Consider the following 21,453-nt stretch of genomic DNA (forward strand, 5'->3'; position numbering starts at 1 on the left):
TTTTTTCCTTTGTTTAGTTTTTTTTTTTAATTAAAACCTTCTGGTTTTGGATATACACAGAGTTGATAATTGCTCAAGGAGTTTCCAGTACCAAAAAGCATTTTGAAATATGATGCTTCTCATTTGATCTACTGTTCATGACACACAGCCTGTCCCATCACTGGCACGGAAAGCTGAGGACCACAAAGTGCGTGGGCCCATGCAGCAATCTGTGACTGTGTTCTGACCACCCAGAACATGTAACACAAACACTTTGGAGGCTTTGGAAAATGATCACGAGTGCTGGAAAACCAGAAAATGGAATTTCGTTTTTGTTCTAAGATTAAAGCTCAGAAAAAAGAGTTGTTGTTTGTGCAGAGCACATGTTGTTCTAGGCTACTGAAAACTGAGTAACATGGTAGTATATGCAAATAGTAATAAAGACTTGGCATGCTCTGGAATACTCCAATGACATGTCCAATCACAGCAGTACCATCTGCTTTTCCTTATATGTGCTAAATTTATAACAGTCTGCTAATTTCTGTAAAAGTTTACTCACCATTTTCAGGAAATTATACTTAACAGACATGCAATATTTGGACTTTGTGACTTACTGTTAGCAAACAGTTAGTAAATGCCTCTTCAGTCACTCATCTCTATTCTTAGAAAAAGGACTTTATAAATCAATAATATTGATTATGATTCTTAACCCCGAAGGAATGGCAGAGATTTGCAATTCAAATGTTATTTCCCTAGTTTTTGCTCACACTGAAATTTTGACAGACCCTAAGGCAATCAGACTTTCACCTGGAGCTCAGAAACCAGTGAAACACAAATCTGGTATTGTACAGCTAAATTAAAATTAACTCCTTCTGTTTGGAGTGGAATTTTCACCAGGTTGCTGAACTGTAACTTCTCTCCAGGCAGTGTTCAGTTTGACACAAGGAGACTGCACAATATTGGCAATATCTCCCTCATAATTGCTCACTGACACTCTGAGACATAGGAAAATAGAAAACCAGGTGAGGAAAAGCTCCCTTCAATGGCCATCTAGGGTTTCCACGAGTATTTTGCCCTGTTGGCTTCATGGCTGGATGTTTTACTGATGATACTGGAGTTCATTTAGTGTCTCTGCATGGTGCTATGCTGAATGATTTCTTCCCACAGGATGAAAGGCTGAGTTATCCCTCCTTTGGGTCTGAAGGGAGCAGGTATTTCAAAGTGTGAGACCATTGAAACATCACCTTAGGGGACAGTGGTCTAGAGGATATTTTAAACCTATTTGACACATTTAAATAGATGGTTTCAGCTTTCCAATTTTGGAATGGGTCCCAAAATAAAAGTTACTATAAAGAATAAAGCAATTTGTTTTGGATGATTAAGAGAATTTGGCTGATATAGCCAAGGTGTGACAATTCCAATCACATCTTCATTTCAATTTACAGGAAAGAAATAAACTAGGCTTCATTATTGTTCATACTGCTGGTGCTATATATTTGACATGATAATCTACAGTATTAGTCAGTAAATTGACTCACTGGACTGCCCTTGATCATATGCTCCATTTTCCGCTCAGCAGGGCTCTCTCTAACAGCTATATATAACCAGGGAGGGGAAAAAAAGAGACAGCTCTCTCTTAGATCATTATAAAATGATGCTGCATTCAGTTTTCCTGTTGCTTCAAAGGTTATAAGTGATGTGATCTTTTTCACCGTCACAGATAATATATGGCTGCTGTTTGTCTGACTTGTCAGCTCCTCACACAGAAATCCAATACTTCCCTCTTGTCACATATTCATTTCAGAAATGTGTTCTCTTGCAGGCCTGAAATGAAATAGTCTCTGTATTCCTATCTGCCAGTTTTCAAGTCTTGCCTTGTGTGGTCCCTCCTCATCATACCGCGGTTGTCACATTAGCAACCCACATGAGTACTCGCAGCAAATGTGAAATCTCCTGATTGTAATTAAAATTCTGCATGCTTTTCTATTAAAGAATGTAAACCATTGTGCATCATAATCCATAGCTCTGCTCTTCTGCCACTGTTTTAAAATGTCTGATTACTGAGCTAATTGCTCAGGCAGGTTGTTTTTGGACTGTCTGATGCATTTACAGGTTATATATCTCTGTCAAAATAAGTTTTGGATTAATCTTGCCTTCTCATCCACATGTTGAGAAATTGCTCCTTTAGTCCAGACAGAAGTTAAAGTCAGGGGCAGCCTCTAAAAGGGGCTAAAGGGTGAAGGGCAGCTGAGAAAGACTGAGATCCCAGAGACAAAAAGCAGACATCTCAGTAGAAGATTGGCATGAGTCACAAAATACAAACTTGTGTAGCTGTATTTCAGCAGCATATCTGCAGCTGTAATCTGTGTTGCTGCAGAAAGAAGGGGAACCAAACACTAACCTAACACTATTAGGACAGAAAGAGCCTATCACTATTCCTATCCAGAATGGTAAATAATTGTTCAGAGACTCTTTTACTCACCTTTGTTCCAGAAGTACTTGCAAGTCAAAGAGAATTACAGGATGTAAATCAGAAATACTCAACTATAGGTCAGCACATCCACAAAAAGATATAATTCAGCTCACACTCTTCCTTAGAAGCAATCCCTGACAAATCTCTTTTAAACTCACTCCTGATATACTGGACACATCACAGAAAAATGTTTAACAGAACTGATTAATATTTTCAGAAACTGTAAATTGTCCAGTATAATGCCTGGTGCTGGTTCTGCGAACTGGCTCTCAAGGGCTCTTCTGGTCCTGTTCCCTGCCATCCTACAATTCTGTGTTTGTAGTTTGAAGAACATAATAGAACTCAATAACTGTCCAGGCCAAACAGCTTCCTTTAAATTGCAGTGCTTTAAAAATGCAAAGAGGTTAAAGTCTAAGCCTCTTTGCTTTGAAGGTTTGAAAGTTGCCACCAGAAAAATCCCCAGATTCATATGGTACCAATTTCTAAGACATCTTCGCTTTGAAATCGAAGGTAAGAAGGGAAGACTTATGGTAAAAGAAAGGTCAAAGTTTACATGTCATACTAATTACCCTTTGGGCACCCCTGTACCCCTGGGGTATGGTGCTTTTGCCTAAACACCTTTCTATCTCCCCTGAGATGAATGAGACCCCACCATAGGAGAATGGGGTTCTTGTTTCATAGCTAAAGGAGGCAAATATTTGACAGACCCACAGGAGTTATGTGTGGCAGCAAGGAACATACAGCAGTTACAGGAAAAAAAGTGAGGTGCTGAGAACACTGGCTGGGATGCCACATGCAATATAAACATCACTAAGTTTTATGTGAGCTTCAAAAAATATTCATGAAATAGCAGCTGTTAGATTCAAAGACAGCATCTGATGAAAAAGATCTGTTGTCATGATATAAGTCTGATATTCAACCCCAGCTACACAAATACCCACAAGAGAACTCACCAAAGAAGAAAGCAGAAATAAACAGGACAGAGAAGTGTGACAAAAGTATCAGTCTCTATGCATCAAAAAGTAAAATTCAAATAGATTATTTTTACAACAAAATAACATGATATAAACCTCAAGGGAAAGTGAACAAAGATCAAAGAGCAAATAAGAGACAGGCAACAAAAACAGGCATTCCCAGTATCTAGAAGCCAAAGAATGGCAGTATGCAGCACCAGAGCATCTTAAAAGAGCTGTCATGTATTTAGGGAGAAACATCCTTTGTGCAAAATTGAAAAAAAGGAGTATTTACATTTAGGCAGCAAGACAATATTTTCTGTGCCTGAAAAAACTACCCTCTCTGGACTTTTTTATTACTTTTTCTTCACACTCCTGTTTTGCTCCTATGAAAAAAGTACATTTTGTGTGTCTCCATTGCATGAACATCTAGCACAGGTAACAGTAAGGACAGAATAATAAAAGACCAACCCATTAGCAAAAAATACAAAACTGACTCCACCAGAGTTCATGACAGACAAATCTAGGACATCCTCAAGATAAGGAACAAAATGACAGCGCTCAAAGACATTTTAAAAGAGAGCTGCAACAGCTAGATAATCAATTGCTTTTACATAAAATCTAAATCCAAGGTGAAGGTTTGGAACAGCAGCACTGACTTAGTGTTTAATGATTTCCTTTTAAAAATGTTTTTAATTATGAGAGCAAATAATCTTGTTTTCCCCATTGCTTTTTCTTCTTTGCATGGGCTAAGGACCACCAGTTCAGTAGTCAGCCCCCAGCCATCATCTGAGAAACCTAAAATGGCAGAAAGAAATTTTCTTATTCTAAATTCCTAAATGTGCTGGTTTTGTTCCTGCTGTTGTTTGTGCCACTGTGCAAACAGAAATACATCAGATAAGGAAAAACTAGCACACCTACCTTGCCTCCTTTCTCTTTCAAGACTGCCCTCCTTGCAGGCACAGTCACTGAACTCAGGGTTACTTTCCTCATGACAAATACCCACCAAACACTGCAAATATGCACTACAGTGTGCAAAACCATTAGTCATCCTGTTTGCTTCCATCTAATACACAGCTTTGGTTATTTCTATTTTTGGATTCACAAGATCTTCCTCCACTTCCAATGCCCTTTTCCCTCCTGGCTTGCACTCCTGTTGACTCCAGTGGCCATACAGACTCCTAGTCCCACAGGTGCTGCAGAACTCATATGAACAACTCATAGCAAGTTTTAGAAAAGTATTTTAATAATTCATAAACCATCACATTGAACTGACTGCTCTATCCATAAATAGCAAAGGCTGCTCATCACAAAAATATCACCTCTGGTTTAGAAAGTCCTTGAGCTGCAAAGTCCTGGAGCCCAGGAGGATGCATAAAGGACATATTGCTGCCACACAGAGCTTCCTGTATGAGGCAGAGCCCTGGCCCAGTGCAGGACAGCCTTCTTGGAGTTTGTCATCTCCAGATGGAGCTTCCCACAGCAAAGAGATGTGGCCAGTTGCTGAACAACTGCCTCATGAAATTCAAAGCTACACTGGCTATTTAACTTAAAAGTCTGGATAATGACCCAAATAAATGTTCTTACCAAATCCCTTCCCTTTATGACTAAAATGCTGTGTGTTTAGCTTAAAAAGGTGACAAGTCTGTTTTTCCTTAGTTTTAAACTTAAAAATAAGAATCTAAATTCAATGTTATGCCTTTCCATAGGCATTACTAAAACAATTGTTCACAAGCATTTTAAAAAACAATCTGTAATAGAGATATATCTTATTTCTGATAGCAATCCATTTTTATGGGGTCCATGATAAGAAATTATACTGTTGCTAGCTAGAAAGGTAAAGCTAAAAACAAATGCTACATGAAAAACACAGTGAGTAGGTTGAAAAACCATAAAACAGCTTTGCAAATGAGGACGAGCAATCTAAGCTCATGCTTGGTAGGAAAGAGACGAGAAGTAATTAAGAAAAGAAGCTATATAGAGCAATATTCTTGAAAGTAGCAGATAAATTAAAAAAAAAAAACAAAAACAAACCCAACCCTAATCCTCTTTAATTTTGCTAGAGAATTCACAGCTAGAAATATTGGTGAGGCTACCTGGAGTGAGAAGCATGATACCCAAATATAAGATGCTTAAAAGGAGAATCAGAATTAATGAAAGCTTCAGGAAAGGTGAAGCCCAGCCATGGCAGGATATGCCAATATATGGAAAAACTGGCAATTACTAATTAGAGAAACACAAAAGAAATCCAGAGACCTCTGTGGGAAATACAGTGTACAGCTAATGTAGGGAGAATAATATCTAACATAAGTTACACCTCCTCTGCTTTTTTGTCTTGGACACACAAACACATACATGTGTATGTTCCAAAAGAAATGCCTTAGAGGTATTTGTACCCCAGGAAGGACCTGTCTGATGGAAGATTAGCTGTCATTATGGTAAAACAAGGAAATTGCAGCAAAATTTCTGCATAATTTGCCTCTATTCCTCTGGAAAGGATGGGGCAAAAGCTTGCAAATCTTGAAAGAAAGGCCATTGTCTTCTGCAAGAGCCACTGGAAGATTATAAGTAAAGGACATATAGTCTATTAATAGGGCATGAAAATTACTGAGCCAGAGCACATAGTGATTTTTCAGAAGATTTGATTATCCACTCATTGGTGTGTACACCACCCATTCTGGACATGCAGTGAAAAACCTGCACCAGACAAATACCCCTTTGTTCATCTAACTAGGTATGTAAGGGTGAAAAAAGAGCATCAGGACCTTGAAGAACTTCCAGACAGAAGATACCAAGGGCTGTAAAACAGCATCCTGTGATGCACAAGTTCTCTCTATCTTACCAGCCTGTAGTGGCAGCACGCTTGATTAGACTTGCTAGAATTTCTCTTGCCTGTGAGGATCAGCACACAAAAAAAGCCTACAAGATGAAAATTCTGCTGATGGGACAAATGACTGAACTTGTTGTCTGATCTCACTGAGGAAGTCACAAAGAAAGCTGGCATAAGTTAACAGATAACATATAGATAAATTTCATTGAAAGTTTGTGCTAGGGTGTCAAGGCTGCTACTTGCAGATGCCTGTAAGACTTTACATCCTGGAGAGGAAGTGTGCAGCTTTCTTTCCTAGAATGGTGTGCAAGACCTCACATGTGTGCAACTCAGATAATCTCTGATGAACAGAGATTGTGATCGCTATTCTAAAGTAGTTACTCTTTTGACAGATGAAGATTACAGAGAACCTGAAATCAAGTCTCTACAATCAGTAGGCTTGGGAAGGTTTAACAGAAAAATGAATGAGTCAGTCAGAAGCAGAGCACTTCCACATGACTAGCAGAAAGGGTTATATCAGAACACACATGGAGAACCACTTGAAGAGAGTGAGGTGAAGCATGAAAACAAAGGTGTCATGCCTCCTAAGAGTCTTGTCATGTTATTGCAGAGAAAATAAAACCTTATACACTTGGTAAAAAAACTTGCACTCAAGCCAGGTGGATTATTTGTATGTACAAATGCACACACAGTATCTGCATGAACAATTACATATACAAGTTAGGAATTAAATGACTTTAGGAGTTATGTCCTTGCTCAGAGAGAAGCTACAGGATCAATGCAGAAAATCACAGGTACGAATCTGGACTTCTGGCACCTCGTGTATGGGCAAATACAGCAGAGTTTTCTGACCTTTCCAATCTGTTTCTCCAGGAGCTAAAAACACTCTGACATGCTCAATATGCCAGATATATTCAAGCAGCCACTGGAAAACTGAGCTTTTCAATAGTAAGTCCTTCTTGACATTGATCCTGCTGTAGTGAAGACATGTAGTGTGGGAAGAGACAGTGGACAGCTCTGAGATACCATTGGGAGTTCACAGAGAGTGGAAGCAAGTAAATTTTTAGTGACTTATGGTTGGGCTTGGCATGGAGTTTTCAGGTGCTCCCAACTCAAAATGAGTCTTTGTGAGGACTCTGGCAAGAGTCAGCAAAAAGTGCTCAGAATATGTAGGGTTTCAAGCTGTTTATTCCTTCCAGTGTAACTATCCCTAGCTCCCTCCTCATGTTGTAGAAAAGAAAACCTCCTTCCTCACTCTCCATGTACTCCCAGTAACATGGAGTGCAAGACTTATGTTATCCAACCGCCAAAAAAAACAACAACAAAAAAAAAAAAACAAAAAAAAACTCAGAAAAAAACAGAATCCACAAAACCTACAAAAAACACCAACAAAAACACAAACACAAACTAACTAACTAACTAAAAAAAGAATTTAAATATCAGGCCACAAGAGAAATACCCAAGTACAAATTATCATATTACAGTAAATAGCATCTTTCTCCAGCAGTGGATCAAGAGAAATAAACACATCTGATCATTAAATCAAGCCACATGTGTCAGAATCAGGCTCTGAGTGATCAGTTTGCCATATGAAAAGCTGTCAACTTGAACAGGAATGACTATAAACAAGGCTGTTTTCCCCTGGGGGAAAAAAAAAGGTGGTGAAATAAATGGTTTCAACACTACTTTTTTAAAAATACTGTAAAAACTGGATTTTAATGGAAACCATGAAGTTTTTCAGACTTGAGAGAGAATGAGCTTTCAGCAGTCTGGTTAATACAATTTGGTAACAGTGTCATTTGGACAACATCATTACAGAATGCTTCACAATTAATTACATTCAAATAGCAGCTTCTATCCCCTGTGGAGAACGGGATTAATTGGGTCAGATGTAAATATGCATTTCATGGATCCTACTGAACACTTGCCCATCTCACCAATTTACCATGTAATTTGATACAACTGGTGTAGAATGCTCTGGAGATCCACAGGGCGAGCACTGCTGCTAGTGAGAGTAGGAACACACAGATACAGAGTGCTGCCATTATCAGCCTGCATTATGCTTGGCTCTAACTGCTCGACCCCTTCACTCTCCTGTAGAAATAATAATTTATATTTACCAACACTGAAACACTCTGCTGCTGAAAACGAGGCTTGGGACAGAACACAGAACTGACATGAAGCAGCACAACAAACCCCTGGCAATGATGGATTAGAAACTGTTCCCCTCCCAGTGTCTTCACTTCCTCCATTGGAAAGAGGATCTGGCCATCACAGCAGTGAGAAACCCTGAGAACAAGGCATTATTGGGTCCTGACTGTGGGAAGAGTCAAGATAAACTACCTACAAAGAAAGAACAAAGGAACTGATTTGGGGCAACCAAGTTGTGTCCTGTGCTGCCTAATCCTATATCATGGGATTATGATGGCTTTTTACTCTTTCTGGAGTCTTGGGTAGGGGCAGCTTAAGTTAAACATACTCCTTCTGAAGTCTACTTTCCTTATTATTTTTTATCATTAACATACATTTGAAAATTTTTTCACTGCCTTTTTTTTTTTTCCCCTGAAATGAGGTGGGACAGAACACATGCAATGAAAGAATCACCATTTTCTAAAATAATTTGGAAAACAAAAGCTGGTGCCTGTGGCAGATAGTTCTTGAAAAGCTATCAAAACATCTTGATTTGTTGCTTTAAAGCTTCAAAAATAAGAACACCATTTCCTGTCTCTTTCTAACTTCCTCTGCCCTATTTTCAGTTTGCACTCTCCCTTAGGTATAATAAGAAATAAGACATTTGCACCCAGCTGGAGAGTACCTTTCATGAGCTAGAAAACTGCAGAGTTCATTTTTGGTGTGTCTCCTGCTGCTCATGAGTAACTATCAGGACAAACCCACTCAACTGAAGTGCAAACTTCAGTCCCTAAGGCTTGTCAGTTCAGAGCTGATCCTTTCAGCCACAGAGTGCTGGGTAGGTACAAGAGAGGCCTCAGAGTTTCTAAAGCAAAGTTCCACTACTGAGCAAACAAGAAAAATCTTTATCCAGTACTCCTGACTTTTTCAGTCCTACCTGTCCCATGTGGTACAGCACACAGTCACTTCATCATCCCAGACTGGAAATACTGTAATATTGCTGTTCTGTAGCTTATGTCCCATTCCTATCTTATTTAACCACAAGGAATAATTCGCTTAAGTATTTGCAAGCTGGGAAACATGAGTCATTATAGTGTATCATGTCCTGCTTGCTGCTTTGGTGCCATGCATGGTCCCTACAGTTTCCATATCTGTCCCCTATCCCATAAAGTATTCCTTGTTGTACCACTGATCAGTTCAGTGGGTGTGAGGATTCATCATTCTGCAGCCTTACCTACTCCCCACTTCTCTGGTTTCCAACCTTTCTAGACTAGCTGTGGTTTCCCTATTCTCAGTTTTGGTGTGTTTCTCTTTATTTTTGTTTATTTGTTTACTGTGGTTTCTTTTTTGGTTTGGTTTGGTGCTGTTTGTTTGGGGCTGTTTTCCCCTAGAAATTCTATTTTTTTTTTATTCTGATTTTGTTCTCCTGGTTTTTCTTCTACTCCAGTACCTGGACTCCACTACTCCAGCTTGTGCACTGGCCCTCTACTCACTTCAATTATTGTTTAGATATTTGAGACTTTACATGTGGAGATCTTTCTCAGGAACTGGTATGACATATTCCATGAATTATTCTGCCATTTATTACAGAATGTTTAATGGCTTTTATTTGGTTTTCAGAATTCTCTCCCTTGAAATGCAGCTATCCATTTTCTCTTCTGCTTCTTGGTTTGGGGTGAAAAATCCACTCCACATAGTCCATCATATTTTTGTGTCTGAGGCAGTAAAACACACAAAACACAGTAATTTGTTTAGAATTTTTAACCTTCCTTCCCCCAATAAGGAAGAGAAACACTTCCATTTCATTTTCAATTACCCTTGTAAACAGGACACTGTGAAACCCAATTTTTTTCTTCCTGTTTCTTTATCTGTGCCTGCATTTCACTGAAAAAAAATCTACATTTCCCATAAGCTTAGTCTCTCTATCTGGTCAGACTGCTCTTATTAGAAATTTTTTATCCATTCCTTGGATACTACCCCCATGGCTGAACTGCATTTTTCCTACAGGTTGCTTTTTCTTTGGGGACTCATGTCTCTAGATTTGTGCCTAGAGCTAGACTAAGAATTTAAATCAAGATAACTTTCAAATTTGAGATGATTTTTTAATGTTTAAAGTACATGTGGTATGTCCATTTTATAAACAATACAGATACTTCCACTCATATTAACTAGGGCCATTCCTAGACTATTCATGCTCACAATAAAAAGACAGGCAAGGACATTCAGATGAAGCCACAAAGTGACATGGCAACATGATGCAATGAATTATGTCTATTGTTTAACTACAGCTAAATATTCACTGCTGTTGTATGTGGGACTATAACTTCAAGCCAAATGATCATTGTGGTGTATTTATCTTCTGCTGGATTTTTTTCTGCACAGTTACATTAAAGTACTAATGCAATTGCCCTGGAGAAATAAAAGTAACCACAGTATCTTGAGGGTGTTTATCTACAGCAGAAGCTACATGCACTTTAATCCATTAAGTAAGCAAGATGAGAAAGAGATAGAGAGAGAAAAAGCCATTCAGACTCGGATTCCTATTTTTCACAATGAAACTCATGTGTTTGAGCTTGCTCAGTGAGTACCAAAAATAGCTCAGCAAAAGGGCTTTCCTTGAGCACTTCCATTATTCACATGATGCGGCACCTTACATAACACGGAGCGTACACATCCTCCCGCCAAATGCGGTGCACACGGATGATAGCAGGCAAACATTCCCACCAGGGACAGTAGTGCCAAGTGCTTTAAAGGCAAAGTCAGGCTGAAGGCACTGATTTTTTTTTCAATGGGCAAGTCTGGAAAATCTTAGAAAATTATTTGGGGGATCTGACAGAGGAATTTCAGTATGATTAAAGTGATAGAGAGGGCCTATTAAAGCTGGTGTTACTCAATGGATCTCTCTTCTCCCTTTGAAAGACAGAAATACTGTATTGTCTCAGTAGCTTTGGGCACTTGTACTTGCTTCACCACTGGCAGCTCCATCCAAAGGCCAACAATTCTCTGGAGCATCTGACCAAGTGCTTCCAGCTTTGCTTTGAGGAGTTACCCTTTGCTTCTGTAATCACTTAGTCCCCATTCCAGCTCTTTCATTTGAAAACACCACTTGTGCCTCCCTTTGCTAATCTGCATGCATATGAACCCCCTTGGCTGCAACATTGTTATTTGTATTGCTCCCTGCACACCAGATTAAATCTGTCACATCTTCCAGCTGCACAGTTTTTCATTCAAGCTGTAACATATTGGTTTTAACACTAATGGTCCCAAACTTAACCCCTAGTCTTGGTCACAGTGGTAACCATCACACATGTAATTTAGGAAGTCATCTTTTAAATGATGATGTGAATACTAGTGTACTATGACTCATTTTGACTACTGATCATATAATATAATAATTATTGTTTTCAAAAAGGGATGATTGAACCTGTCTGAACAGTTCTGCTTCCCTGAAAGCCCATCATTTTGAAAAATAAGAAATCATGTTTTATTATTAAAAATCATGTTTTAAAATGAAGTCATTTTCTTTCAAGTGATCAGGCACCATAAAAATTTAGTTTTTAATATAATGAAACTTCACTACATCCTCAGTACCATTAGACTCCTGACTTCTGCAGCCTGTACTCCATCTATGTACCATGATACACAAGAAATAGGCAACCATTTCTCTCAGCAATCAAGTATTGCTACTGATGGGTGTATTTAACTTGAGCAGAAAGACTACATGAACCTTCAGGACAAATTTTGAATGCTTCCTCCAAGAGAAACTGTATTGGGAAGACAGAGTGAAGCACTGATAACCTGAAGATATAGGGATTTTGTGCGTGTGGAAGATGCCAACAGGTCCTGATAAAGCTGTCTTTTCAAATGGTTCATCTGTAATACAATTTCTGGATGATCAACAATACAACCCAGGTTTTTCCTTGAAAAACATTAACAATCTGATGTTTGATTTAAGAGATTTGATGGTCTCTTAAGATGTGTGCTTTATGCACTGCTCTGGGGGTTGCAGCACTACAAACAAGACTCAGCACAGACAATAACATAAGCAGTGCCAGAGATACAGGCCTACAAAACTGAAAACAGGTTTTTTCTTGCTCTGTAGATCAAGCTGCAAATTCAGGAGTCATGGCCAGCTGTGATTCAGCACCTTTTTTCTCTCCCTAGGTTAGCACTGAGTGATGCAGTATAGATATTCAACCACACTCCTACACTGTCTTCTTTTGACTACAACTTTCATGTTTGCACTCAAAATAAGTTTTGGTTTGGTGAGCAATATCTCAACAAGTCAAGTTCCCTGCTTGTGAGGCTCCTTGTGGCACCACAGGCTCTGTTCCTATGCTCTCCTCTGCACATAAACATCCTTCTCTTGAGCAGAAAAGTACTAAGCTGCAACCATGGTAGCATTGCTCCAGAAACCTCTGCCATGCTACATCTCCTCTGCTGACCTCTCAAGTGTGCATCACTTATGTGATGGGAGATCTCCAGGGGAAAACAATGCCAGAGCAGCTCTAGCTCTTAGGGCTCTGCAGCAAAAGCACTGCAGCGACATGGGCCCTCTGTGTACTGCCCTGGCTGTCTGTGTAATGCACAATATTCTAAAGGAGAAGAGAGATTTCTGCAAGCTTCCCTAAAGTAGGGGATAAACACAACTTACAAACTTTAGCTGGACCAGCACTTTATGATTAGTGAGATATGCAGCACTGAGTACTTACGTGGACTGCTTTTGTAGTTGTATGGCATCAGCTTGTCAGTGGCAGCATACTAGTACTGGTCATATCTCCTGGAGAGACCCTGATATTTTTTATTTATATATTCAGTTTCTGTATATGTGTAAATATGATTATTTCTGCAATATAAAGTTTCCAGAAATTAAGGCTTTCTTCTACTGTTTGATATTGTAGCTCTGAAAGTGAATGATTTATTGCAATGTAAACCTGCTATCTTAATTTTGCTGTGAAATATGAACTATGGGTTTTACTTTGATTTTTAAAGCTACTAATTCCTTTTGCAGTGTACAAAATTCATTGAAATCATCATCATCTTATAATAACATGAATTTACAGAGCTTGATCAAAGTTAGAGGCCCTTTACATCTCAAGAGTGTCTCAAACAATGTTTTTGTTCTGGGAAATCTAGTCCTGAAAGATTAAAATCACAGTCCCATTTTATTTAAATGAACACATTTCATTCCTCAGCTACTAGTATCGAGCAGTGAGCTGCACACTAAGCTCATTTCTTTCTCCATCATTGATTTTATTACCTCCAAAACTCACTCCTAATCTGGATGCATCAGCAGCTATCATATTGCTTCTGATCTGCTACATGTTACATGTGTAAAAGATTTCAGCTTCATGGCTCTTCTCCAAGCAAACAAAAAGAAACCAAGGAAATACTTTTTTTCATTCACAGCTATTCATACTCCACTAAGCAGGGCTCAGGACATCACGATGAGGAAGGCTGCAGGTTGACAGCTCAGGAATAAATACCACAGCAATAAAACAACCGCATTTTGTTATACATACCACGTTCTGTTGGAATACGCTCATCTGAAAGATGACACAATGTGGGATTTACTGTCTCAAGGCATTTCCTGTGGCCCTCTCCCCCCACCCCATTCACTCTACCTTTACATAGGACCAAGCTGCTAAATACACATGCACTTCTCTTAAGAGGTTTGGAATAGGGGTGGCATAGCCCAGCCATGGTAAAACACAAGCGTTAGGATGAGCCATAAGAATGTACAACATGAAGCTGCTGTTCATGCTGGGGACAGTACTGTGCATTTTGTGGGGGCATTTAGCAAAGAGAATGCAAGAGACTACTAGTGATGCCATCAAAATGGTCCATTTTGCTGATTTATGACATCATTGCACATACTAAAACTCTCTTGCTTTCTCTTTCTCGCTACAGTTTTACCCTCAAACTTGAATTGCCGATCTGATTCACTGTCCCGTAAGCTGACGACTCTTTGCTCCGCAAGCCATTCATGCGCCGCACGGACTCAACGCTCTCATTCCCAACAGTCACAGTCTGTGCCTGTCCCCAGAGTGTCAGCATAGATAGCAGCAGCAAGAATGGGAATACCACAGCAGTAACGTGAAGACACACACACACAACAGGCAAAGAGAAGAACGGCTTGGTTAGAGAAGACCGTCATGCAAAACAATGAGAAACACTTTCAAGGCAAAATAAACTGAGAAAATCGTGAGAGACAAAATCAAGTATAGAGATGCAGAAAATACCTCCTAAAGAAACTACCTTAGTAACATTGTTCCCTATTTTGAAATTCATGCAACCAGATTCATAGGAATAAAGCAAGCCAATGCAAATGGTAGGTGTCTCTTACTCAGCTGCATATTTCCTTGTATTTGATTCTGTCATTGTCTATTTTGCAAAGAATCTGTGCACCACCTGGCTTAGAATAAACACAAGCCTTCTGATTATTTGGTTTTAAATAACTTTCTTTTCACAGTCATGAAAATAATAGTTTTCGAAGAAGATGAATGGCCACTTCCATGGACCAAAATTTCATAAACTTGAGTAATGTCGCCGTATACTGTTACTTACCAAGGATGGCTGCTTACCTACTTGTTCACCTCTAAAAAAGACATTGCATCCAAAAATGAGATTTCAGATGCCATACAGAAGCTTCTGCTGTGCCATGCTGGGTTTGAAAACAAAGGATTCCAGTGGCAGTGCATATGGCCTGTGTGCCAGTAGACAGGCAAGTATCTCTGCTCTCTCCTGTAATCTAATCTTCATTGGAATCTCAGTTCATCTGGCAATAATATTAAACTAGAGAACAGCACTGGATTTCTTCCCAGAGTGTCCATCAGATATTACATTAGCTATAGAACATTTATTAGACAGACCTGTCAAAACACAAATGCCCTGTGCCATTGTTTCCTGCCTCTTGTAAAGGAAACCATTACTTGTGGCTTCAAGCACTCGTGCAGCTTGAGCAAATATTTGCTTCACCTAGCAAATGTATATGTACACTTTATAGTTCCACATTCCCTAGACATGGGAATAATCATAACTCAAATAAAACTCAATTTAATGTTTACTCTTGTCTTCCCATTTACAGAAAAACAAACAAACAAAAACAAACAACCCAGGACAGATGGACAGACTTCCTAAAACCATTTCTAGACTGGCATCTAGGTTACAATCCCCTCTTCTACATTTCAGTCACTGGCATAAAATTATGTGATAATGACACTCACAAAGAGGTCTTTTGCTAAAAATGTGAAGTTTGCATCAGTCGCAAACTGTGACAACACAGAATCCAGAGAGGAAATTCTCCTAATCCTTCTCCTTTTAAAAATGGCCATGTTTTCTGGTTTCAGCTGGGAAAGACACCATTTGCTGGTGGTCTAAAAGTGAGGGAAGAACTGCCAATCATTGCAATGGGCTATCCTAGGGAATCTCCCATTTTAGCATAGCGAGCCAAGGCAGCACTAGAAAAGAAAGGTCTCAGGCATGCTCTGACGACAGCACATCTGCATAACCTTGTTCCTCTGTCTGTGTCATTGCACCCAACACTTCCTTATCCACTGGTGGTGTCACATAGTAGCACAATATTTGTAGTCCAGCTGCCTCAGCAATTGCATGAAGAGAAACAAATTCTTGGTGACCAATTACTGACATTTGTTGATAACTTCATAAACTGCAAATAAACCCAGCAGCCAATTATCAGCTCTTCACCAAGGAGTAAATCACTCAAAAGGAAAGTTTAGAAAAAGACTCTCCTGCAAGGGCAAGAATTGAGGTTAGAAATCAACTGCACATGAGCAGGGCTGTCAGGGCACATTCAGTCACCCCAGGTAAGGAGCAGCTGTACCTTGTTTTGTCTTCTTTGCCTTCTTCGAAGCCTCAGAAACTCTTTGTGCTGCCGAGAAACGAAGTTGACTGCTGCATATTCCAGCAAAGCAGCAAAGACAAAGAGAAGACACACAGCCATCCATATGTCAATAGCTTTTACATAGGAGACCTAGAAAGAAATAGGACACAGCATGTTACATCTCAAATTATTACGCCCTAAGCTGAAGATATTGCTGTGAAAAAATAAATACATTTTTGCCCAGCACGAGTTCCATGAGGTGGGTTTTTCTTGTTCTGTGTTTTGATTTGTTAATTTATTGGCTGATATCAAATACATAATTCAACTCTTAATGAAGATGAGTGTCTCCGAAGAATGCACAAATGAGCTATTGCCTTTAGGGAAAGATCAAGATTACTTTAACTTTATAGTCCCAATCAAAGTTTGGAAAAAAAAAATGCAAGATATGATGAAATACCTACTGAAAAACAATTGCAGAAAGTTTAGAGGTTTCACCTTTTTAATTTTTTTATGAACCAGTTACCATATTGCTTAATTAAACATATTTTGTATCCACAACCTCAAAGTAAACTCAGAGTATTCTATTGTGTGGGCTGATACAGCTTTACCAATTAAATATTCCATCCTAGTTCCTTGACCTTTACCCAACATCTCCATAAGAAAAATAAATCTTCATAGATACTATCTATTAAAAATACCCAAATACCAGCTGCCTCTGTTCTAGTAAAAATCTATTCTGATTTGACTTGACTGGTCCACAATAAAATCAGATATGTTATAGCACTGCAATGTCACAAGATTTTTATCATATTACCCACACTAGGACAAACAGTAGCCAATTAATGAGGTACACACTGTGCATATCAAAGGTACATTCTCCATAGGTGTGTTTGGTCTCTGTCTTTCTTTGTAGTCTTGCAGTTTTTAAGCAGAGATCTTATGATCAGGTAACAGCAGGTTGTCTCTGTTGTTTATCAGGTATTACCTCCTGAGTGGAATTACAATGATCTGACTTAATGTCTACAATGTACATGTGAACTAGTTGCATAAACTAGTTTGACATAAATAAATCAAGGAATGGAGAAGAATGGGCATATCTAGGATGCAAGGTATTTGAACTGTTTTGCATGTCTTCTCTACAATGAGATTAATAACACCCAAATAGGATTTCTTCTTTTTCATGTCTGTAAGCAGGAGCTTAGAACACCTCTGTGAGCAGAGGCACCCAGGGCTTTACTCAACTGTCTAAATAACAGCATCATAAATTGATACATTAGGTACCTAGCATCCATTTGTTAATTTGGCAGAGCACAAATTTTCAGTATCTCACATTAACCAGTCTCCTGGAGATGTTTCAGGTACTCAAGGTCACCTCAGTTTGTCAGAGACCCATGGTACCCTCATACATACGAATCAAGATAAGCAAAATGGACTGTACCTAAACCTTGAAATATTATAAACTTTTGAATAATAACCTGCAGGCAAAACATTTCAGTGCAGGCAAAACATATAGTGGTCTGCACAGGCAGCAGAAATGGATGTTGTTTTCCTGACACTCATGTTTAAGAGACCATATCTCCACCTTGGAAAACTCCACCTCTACCCTTTGCATAGTATTCAAAATGACCTCACTCTTCTGGCTGGACACCCATTCCATGATGGAAGGAATCACACCTCTATCAGTGGGTTTTGCTCCTATTTGCCATGTGCTTAAATAGCATCATTTTTCAAAGTCCATAGAAGATCTTTTGTTAATGTCAAATGGAATACACTGCACTATGTGCTTCAGCAAGCAATATAAGCGGAGGAACTGGCATTTAAAGCACAACAGAAAGGATACAGAGCTTCATCCTGCAGATCCTGAACACAGAGAAGCACATTTTAGAGGAGCCAAGCACTGTTGTTCAGCCTGCATCAGAGAAACATGCTTTTCAGCAGCAATAGTGCAGCTCCACGTGGCGATGCCCACCATACAGCTCGCATAGTAGCTCACATGTGGCAGGCTGAGGTGACACCACAAATCTGTGCCTTTCAATCAGATACACAGCAGGTATGTAGTTCACTCTCCCATGCACAAAAAATTGGACAAGTTACATCTTTACTGAGCAGCTGCGAAAAAACCGGAGAAAACTCAACAATGTCCCAGACGCTCTGTGCCACAGGCTGAGGACCAGTAGGAATCAAGTCACTGTAATTTGTGTAAAATGCAGCTGAGATTAAATTGTTTGTTGCTTTCCTTGAAGGGGCAGCTTGTTTCCTTTACAAACGCCCTTAGGAGATGTATTAGACATGAATAAACAGCTGGACTATGCTGTCAGAGACAGCACAATGCAGGGAGCTGAAGTCAGAATAATCAGCATTTCTGACTGTGCAAATCCTGTCCTGGTGGGCCTAAAGCAGGGAAGGCAAAATGATAAAGGAATCCCTGAGTTAGCTGTCCTGCCACTTGCACTGTGCTACCATAAATGGCATCCACATATCTGCTGAGCCAGCTGGATTATTTTAACTCCAGCCCAGAGGGCTGGAATCAGAGAATCACAATATCCTTGGCAGATTCGTAGCTTGTCCTATTGTTTGGCTGGAGTCACACCATGGCACAGCTTTAAATGAGAAAACAGATAGCAATTGCTTCCAGAACCATATTGAAAATAAATAAATAAATGGTAAAAATCCTGCAAGGAGTAAAAGCTGACACCTTTGTTTTCAAAACAATTTATGCAGTTTATGAATTTTCAGTATATACAGAATTGTGCTGCTCAAAGCCTAAAACATACGGAATTTTCTGACATGCTCATAGAAGCTGGAGTCTGCAAAACTGAGTAAATCATGATAGCCTAGACACACCCATTGCTCAGGCAGGTTATTCCATCAAATTCAAAACCAATGTTATCAGCTAGGGGGTTTTCTGCCAAATCATAGTATAGCATGAAAACTTAAATGTTTTTTCAATTTAAAGGCTTATAGCGTCTGCTTTGATAAGGACTCATCAAACAGTAATGTATCTCCAGCTTCCTAAACTACCATGTCCATGCTTCATGCTCCATAGTCACTGCAGGGTACATGTAGGACAGTACAGACTGACTTTTTGTTGAAGGTTTCTTCTCACCTGACTTAAAAAGCACTATGTACATGTGGGGATTTTTTTCAATTAATGCTAAGAAACAAGCAACTTAAGGACAAAATTCTTCTAAGTGAAACATAGATGTCTGCATTATAGTTAAACAAACTGTACCCTAAATTGCCAGTCTCTCCTTTTTGACCAAGACTGGAGTTTTGGAATGCTATTTCAGGTATACATGTATGTTTGATATACACTAACTTTGGCTAGATAAAGCCTATGAATTATCTCTGTTAGCCAGTACCTTGATGTAATAATAGTCAGAGCAGAGCAGAATAACAGAAATGACCCCACATGAGCCTTGTGCAATAGAGACTGTTACCTAAGTATTTGCCACCTTTCCCATAATTTCACTTGCGGCACAGAATGAAGCAACAATACAAATTCCAAGTGGACATTATTAAGCTAGCATATATAAAATAAAAAATAAGTAGGCCTGTTTTACAAAGGTAGACTTGAAAAACTTCCTCTGAAAAGCCTGTAACACCAACAGCACACTGGCTGTGTTTACTATAAAATACTTTTAGAAGTGGATACTTGGAAACTTTGCCTTGTTCAGTGTTGTCATGTTCAGAAAGCTCAATAAGATTTTCTTGTCCTTTTCCTTCTTTAAATAGATTCTCCATTTTTTACTGCATGTTGCCAAGCTTCCTCCCTAATGCTGCTTGGGAGGAGGGGATTTAATGGCTCCCACCAATAAAACTATAAATTATATCAATTATTCAGATGCTTTGTAAATGTTTTAGGGTCAGCTATTGAGGGAACTTTTTCAGAATTAAAGCTGTCTGCATCAGAGCCAAGTATGGTTGGCCAAGTGTAGTAAATGTGACAAAGCTACTTCTTTCCCTTCATAATTTTCCTAATTTGTTATTTGGCCATACCCACTGTATAAAAAACGACCAGTTTGTTCTCCATACAGCACTGCTGTAGCATCAATGACCCCAGTGAAGTTCCTGGAAATGGAAGTACAAGGAGAATTGCACTGTGAAGGACTTGCAGGGATTAAACCTTCCACTTCTCAAACCCTTTTTGGTTTGTCACCATGACTGTCCCACAGCTCCCAAGCCCCTTTCAGCACATTGCTGTGTGTCATGGCCAGAATGAAGAATGTTTTTGTGGAGAGAATCCAGGGGAAAACCTGGTCATGGGTCCTGCAGCTACGCAGCTGGCATCTGTTGACATTTTTGAATCAACCCAAATGTGAGCTCTGCTTTTGCTACAATGCCAGTCTCATGACAATCTAGACAACTGCTTTAAATCTCTGATTCTGTCAAACAAGTATAAAATGGAAATAAAAATACATCCATCCACTCCCAGGGTTTTGCACTGTGAAAATAATATGCAGTGAAAGGTAACTCAGTTTGTGTTAAAAAACATATATTCACTTATTCTGGTAGGTAGAATATTATGAGAAACCAGTTTTTACTCATGATATGAAGCCACAAATCTCTGTTTTTACACAATGCCATATTCTAGAGAAGGTTTTTAAAGAATAAAATTTTCAGCTACCATGGAATCTTACAATTTGAAATTAACTACTCCTGCGAAATTAACTTTCTCCAATAAACACTCGGAGAAAAAGGTTTCAAAGAATTTTTCAGACTGGAAAGGTGGAAATAGAACAAAGTGTCACTTTAAATCTAAACTGAAAGAAAATTTACTTTAAATAAAAAGTGAGCAATTTTCAAAACAAAACAAGAAACAGGCAAGAAATATTTAATTTAAAAAGGGTAAAAAAAATTCTACTACCTTCCCTCTATTATTCAGATTCCATATGAAAGTAACCACCTAGCTCAGCAGGGATTCACAAGTTGTTCCAGCCACCCAAAATTGCCTTTTTTTTAGTGAATAAACTATTCATCCAAAAATTTTTGCTCTATTTCTGTTGCTGGTTCTGCCAAGTCATGAGATGCTAAACCTCCCACTCACTGCTGATGCAGAAATAAATGCTGACTGCATTCAAGCCAGGAAATGTATGGGAAACATTTATGGCTTGTTTTTCCTTCAAAGATAAAGGCAAGTTTTCTTCAAGTCTTTGAAGAAGATCAGTGAGTTAAGGTATTTCCAAAGATGTTCAGGGAGCCCCCTGGGCAGGGGCCAGAAGAAGTGATCACAGGCATGTAAAAA

At 39.0% G+C, this 21,453-nt stretch overlaps 1 protein-coding gene across 2 annotated transcripts in view; it reads right to left on the reverse strand.

The window, feature by feature from the left end:
• GLRA2 (glycine receptor alpha 2) overlaps positions 1-21,453 on the reverse strand; it is a 120,963-nt gene that overhangs the window by 11,493 nt on the left and 88,017 nt on the right. For both annotated transcript variants that reach the window (XM_058852687.1, XM_058852677.1), the window contains exon 8: positions 16,209-16,358. In XM_058852687.1, coding sequence (XP_058708670.1) covers positions 16,209-16,358 — 150 coding nt within the window. The remainder of the gene's footprint in view (positions 1-16,208; positions 16,359-21,453) is intronic.

The sequence above is a fragment of the Poecile atricapillus genome, chromosome 1 (genome assembly GCF_030490865.1).
Source record: "Poecile atricapillus isolate bPoeAtr1 chromosome 1, bPoeAtr1.hap1, whole genome shotgun sequence".
NCBI classification, from domain to species: domain Eukaryota; kingdom Metazoa; phylum Chordata; class Aves; order Passeriformes; family Paridae; genus Poecile; species Poecile atricapillus.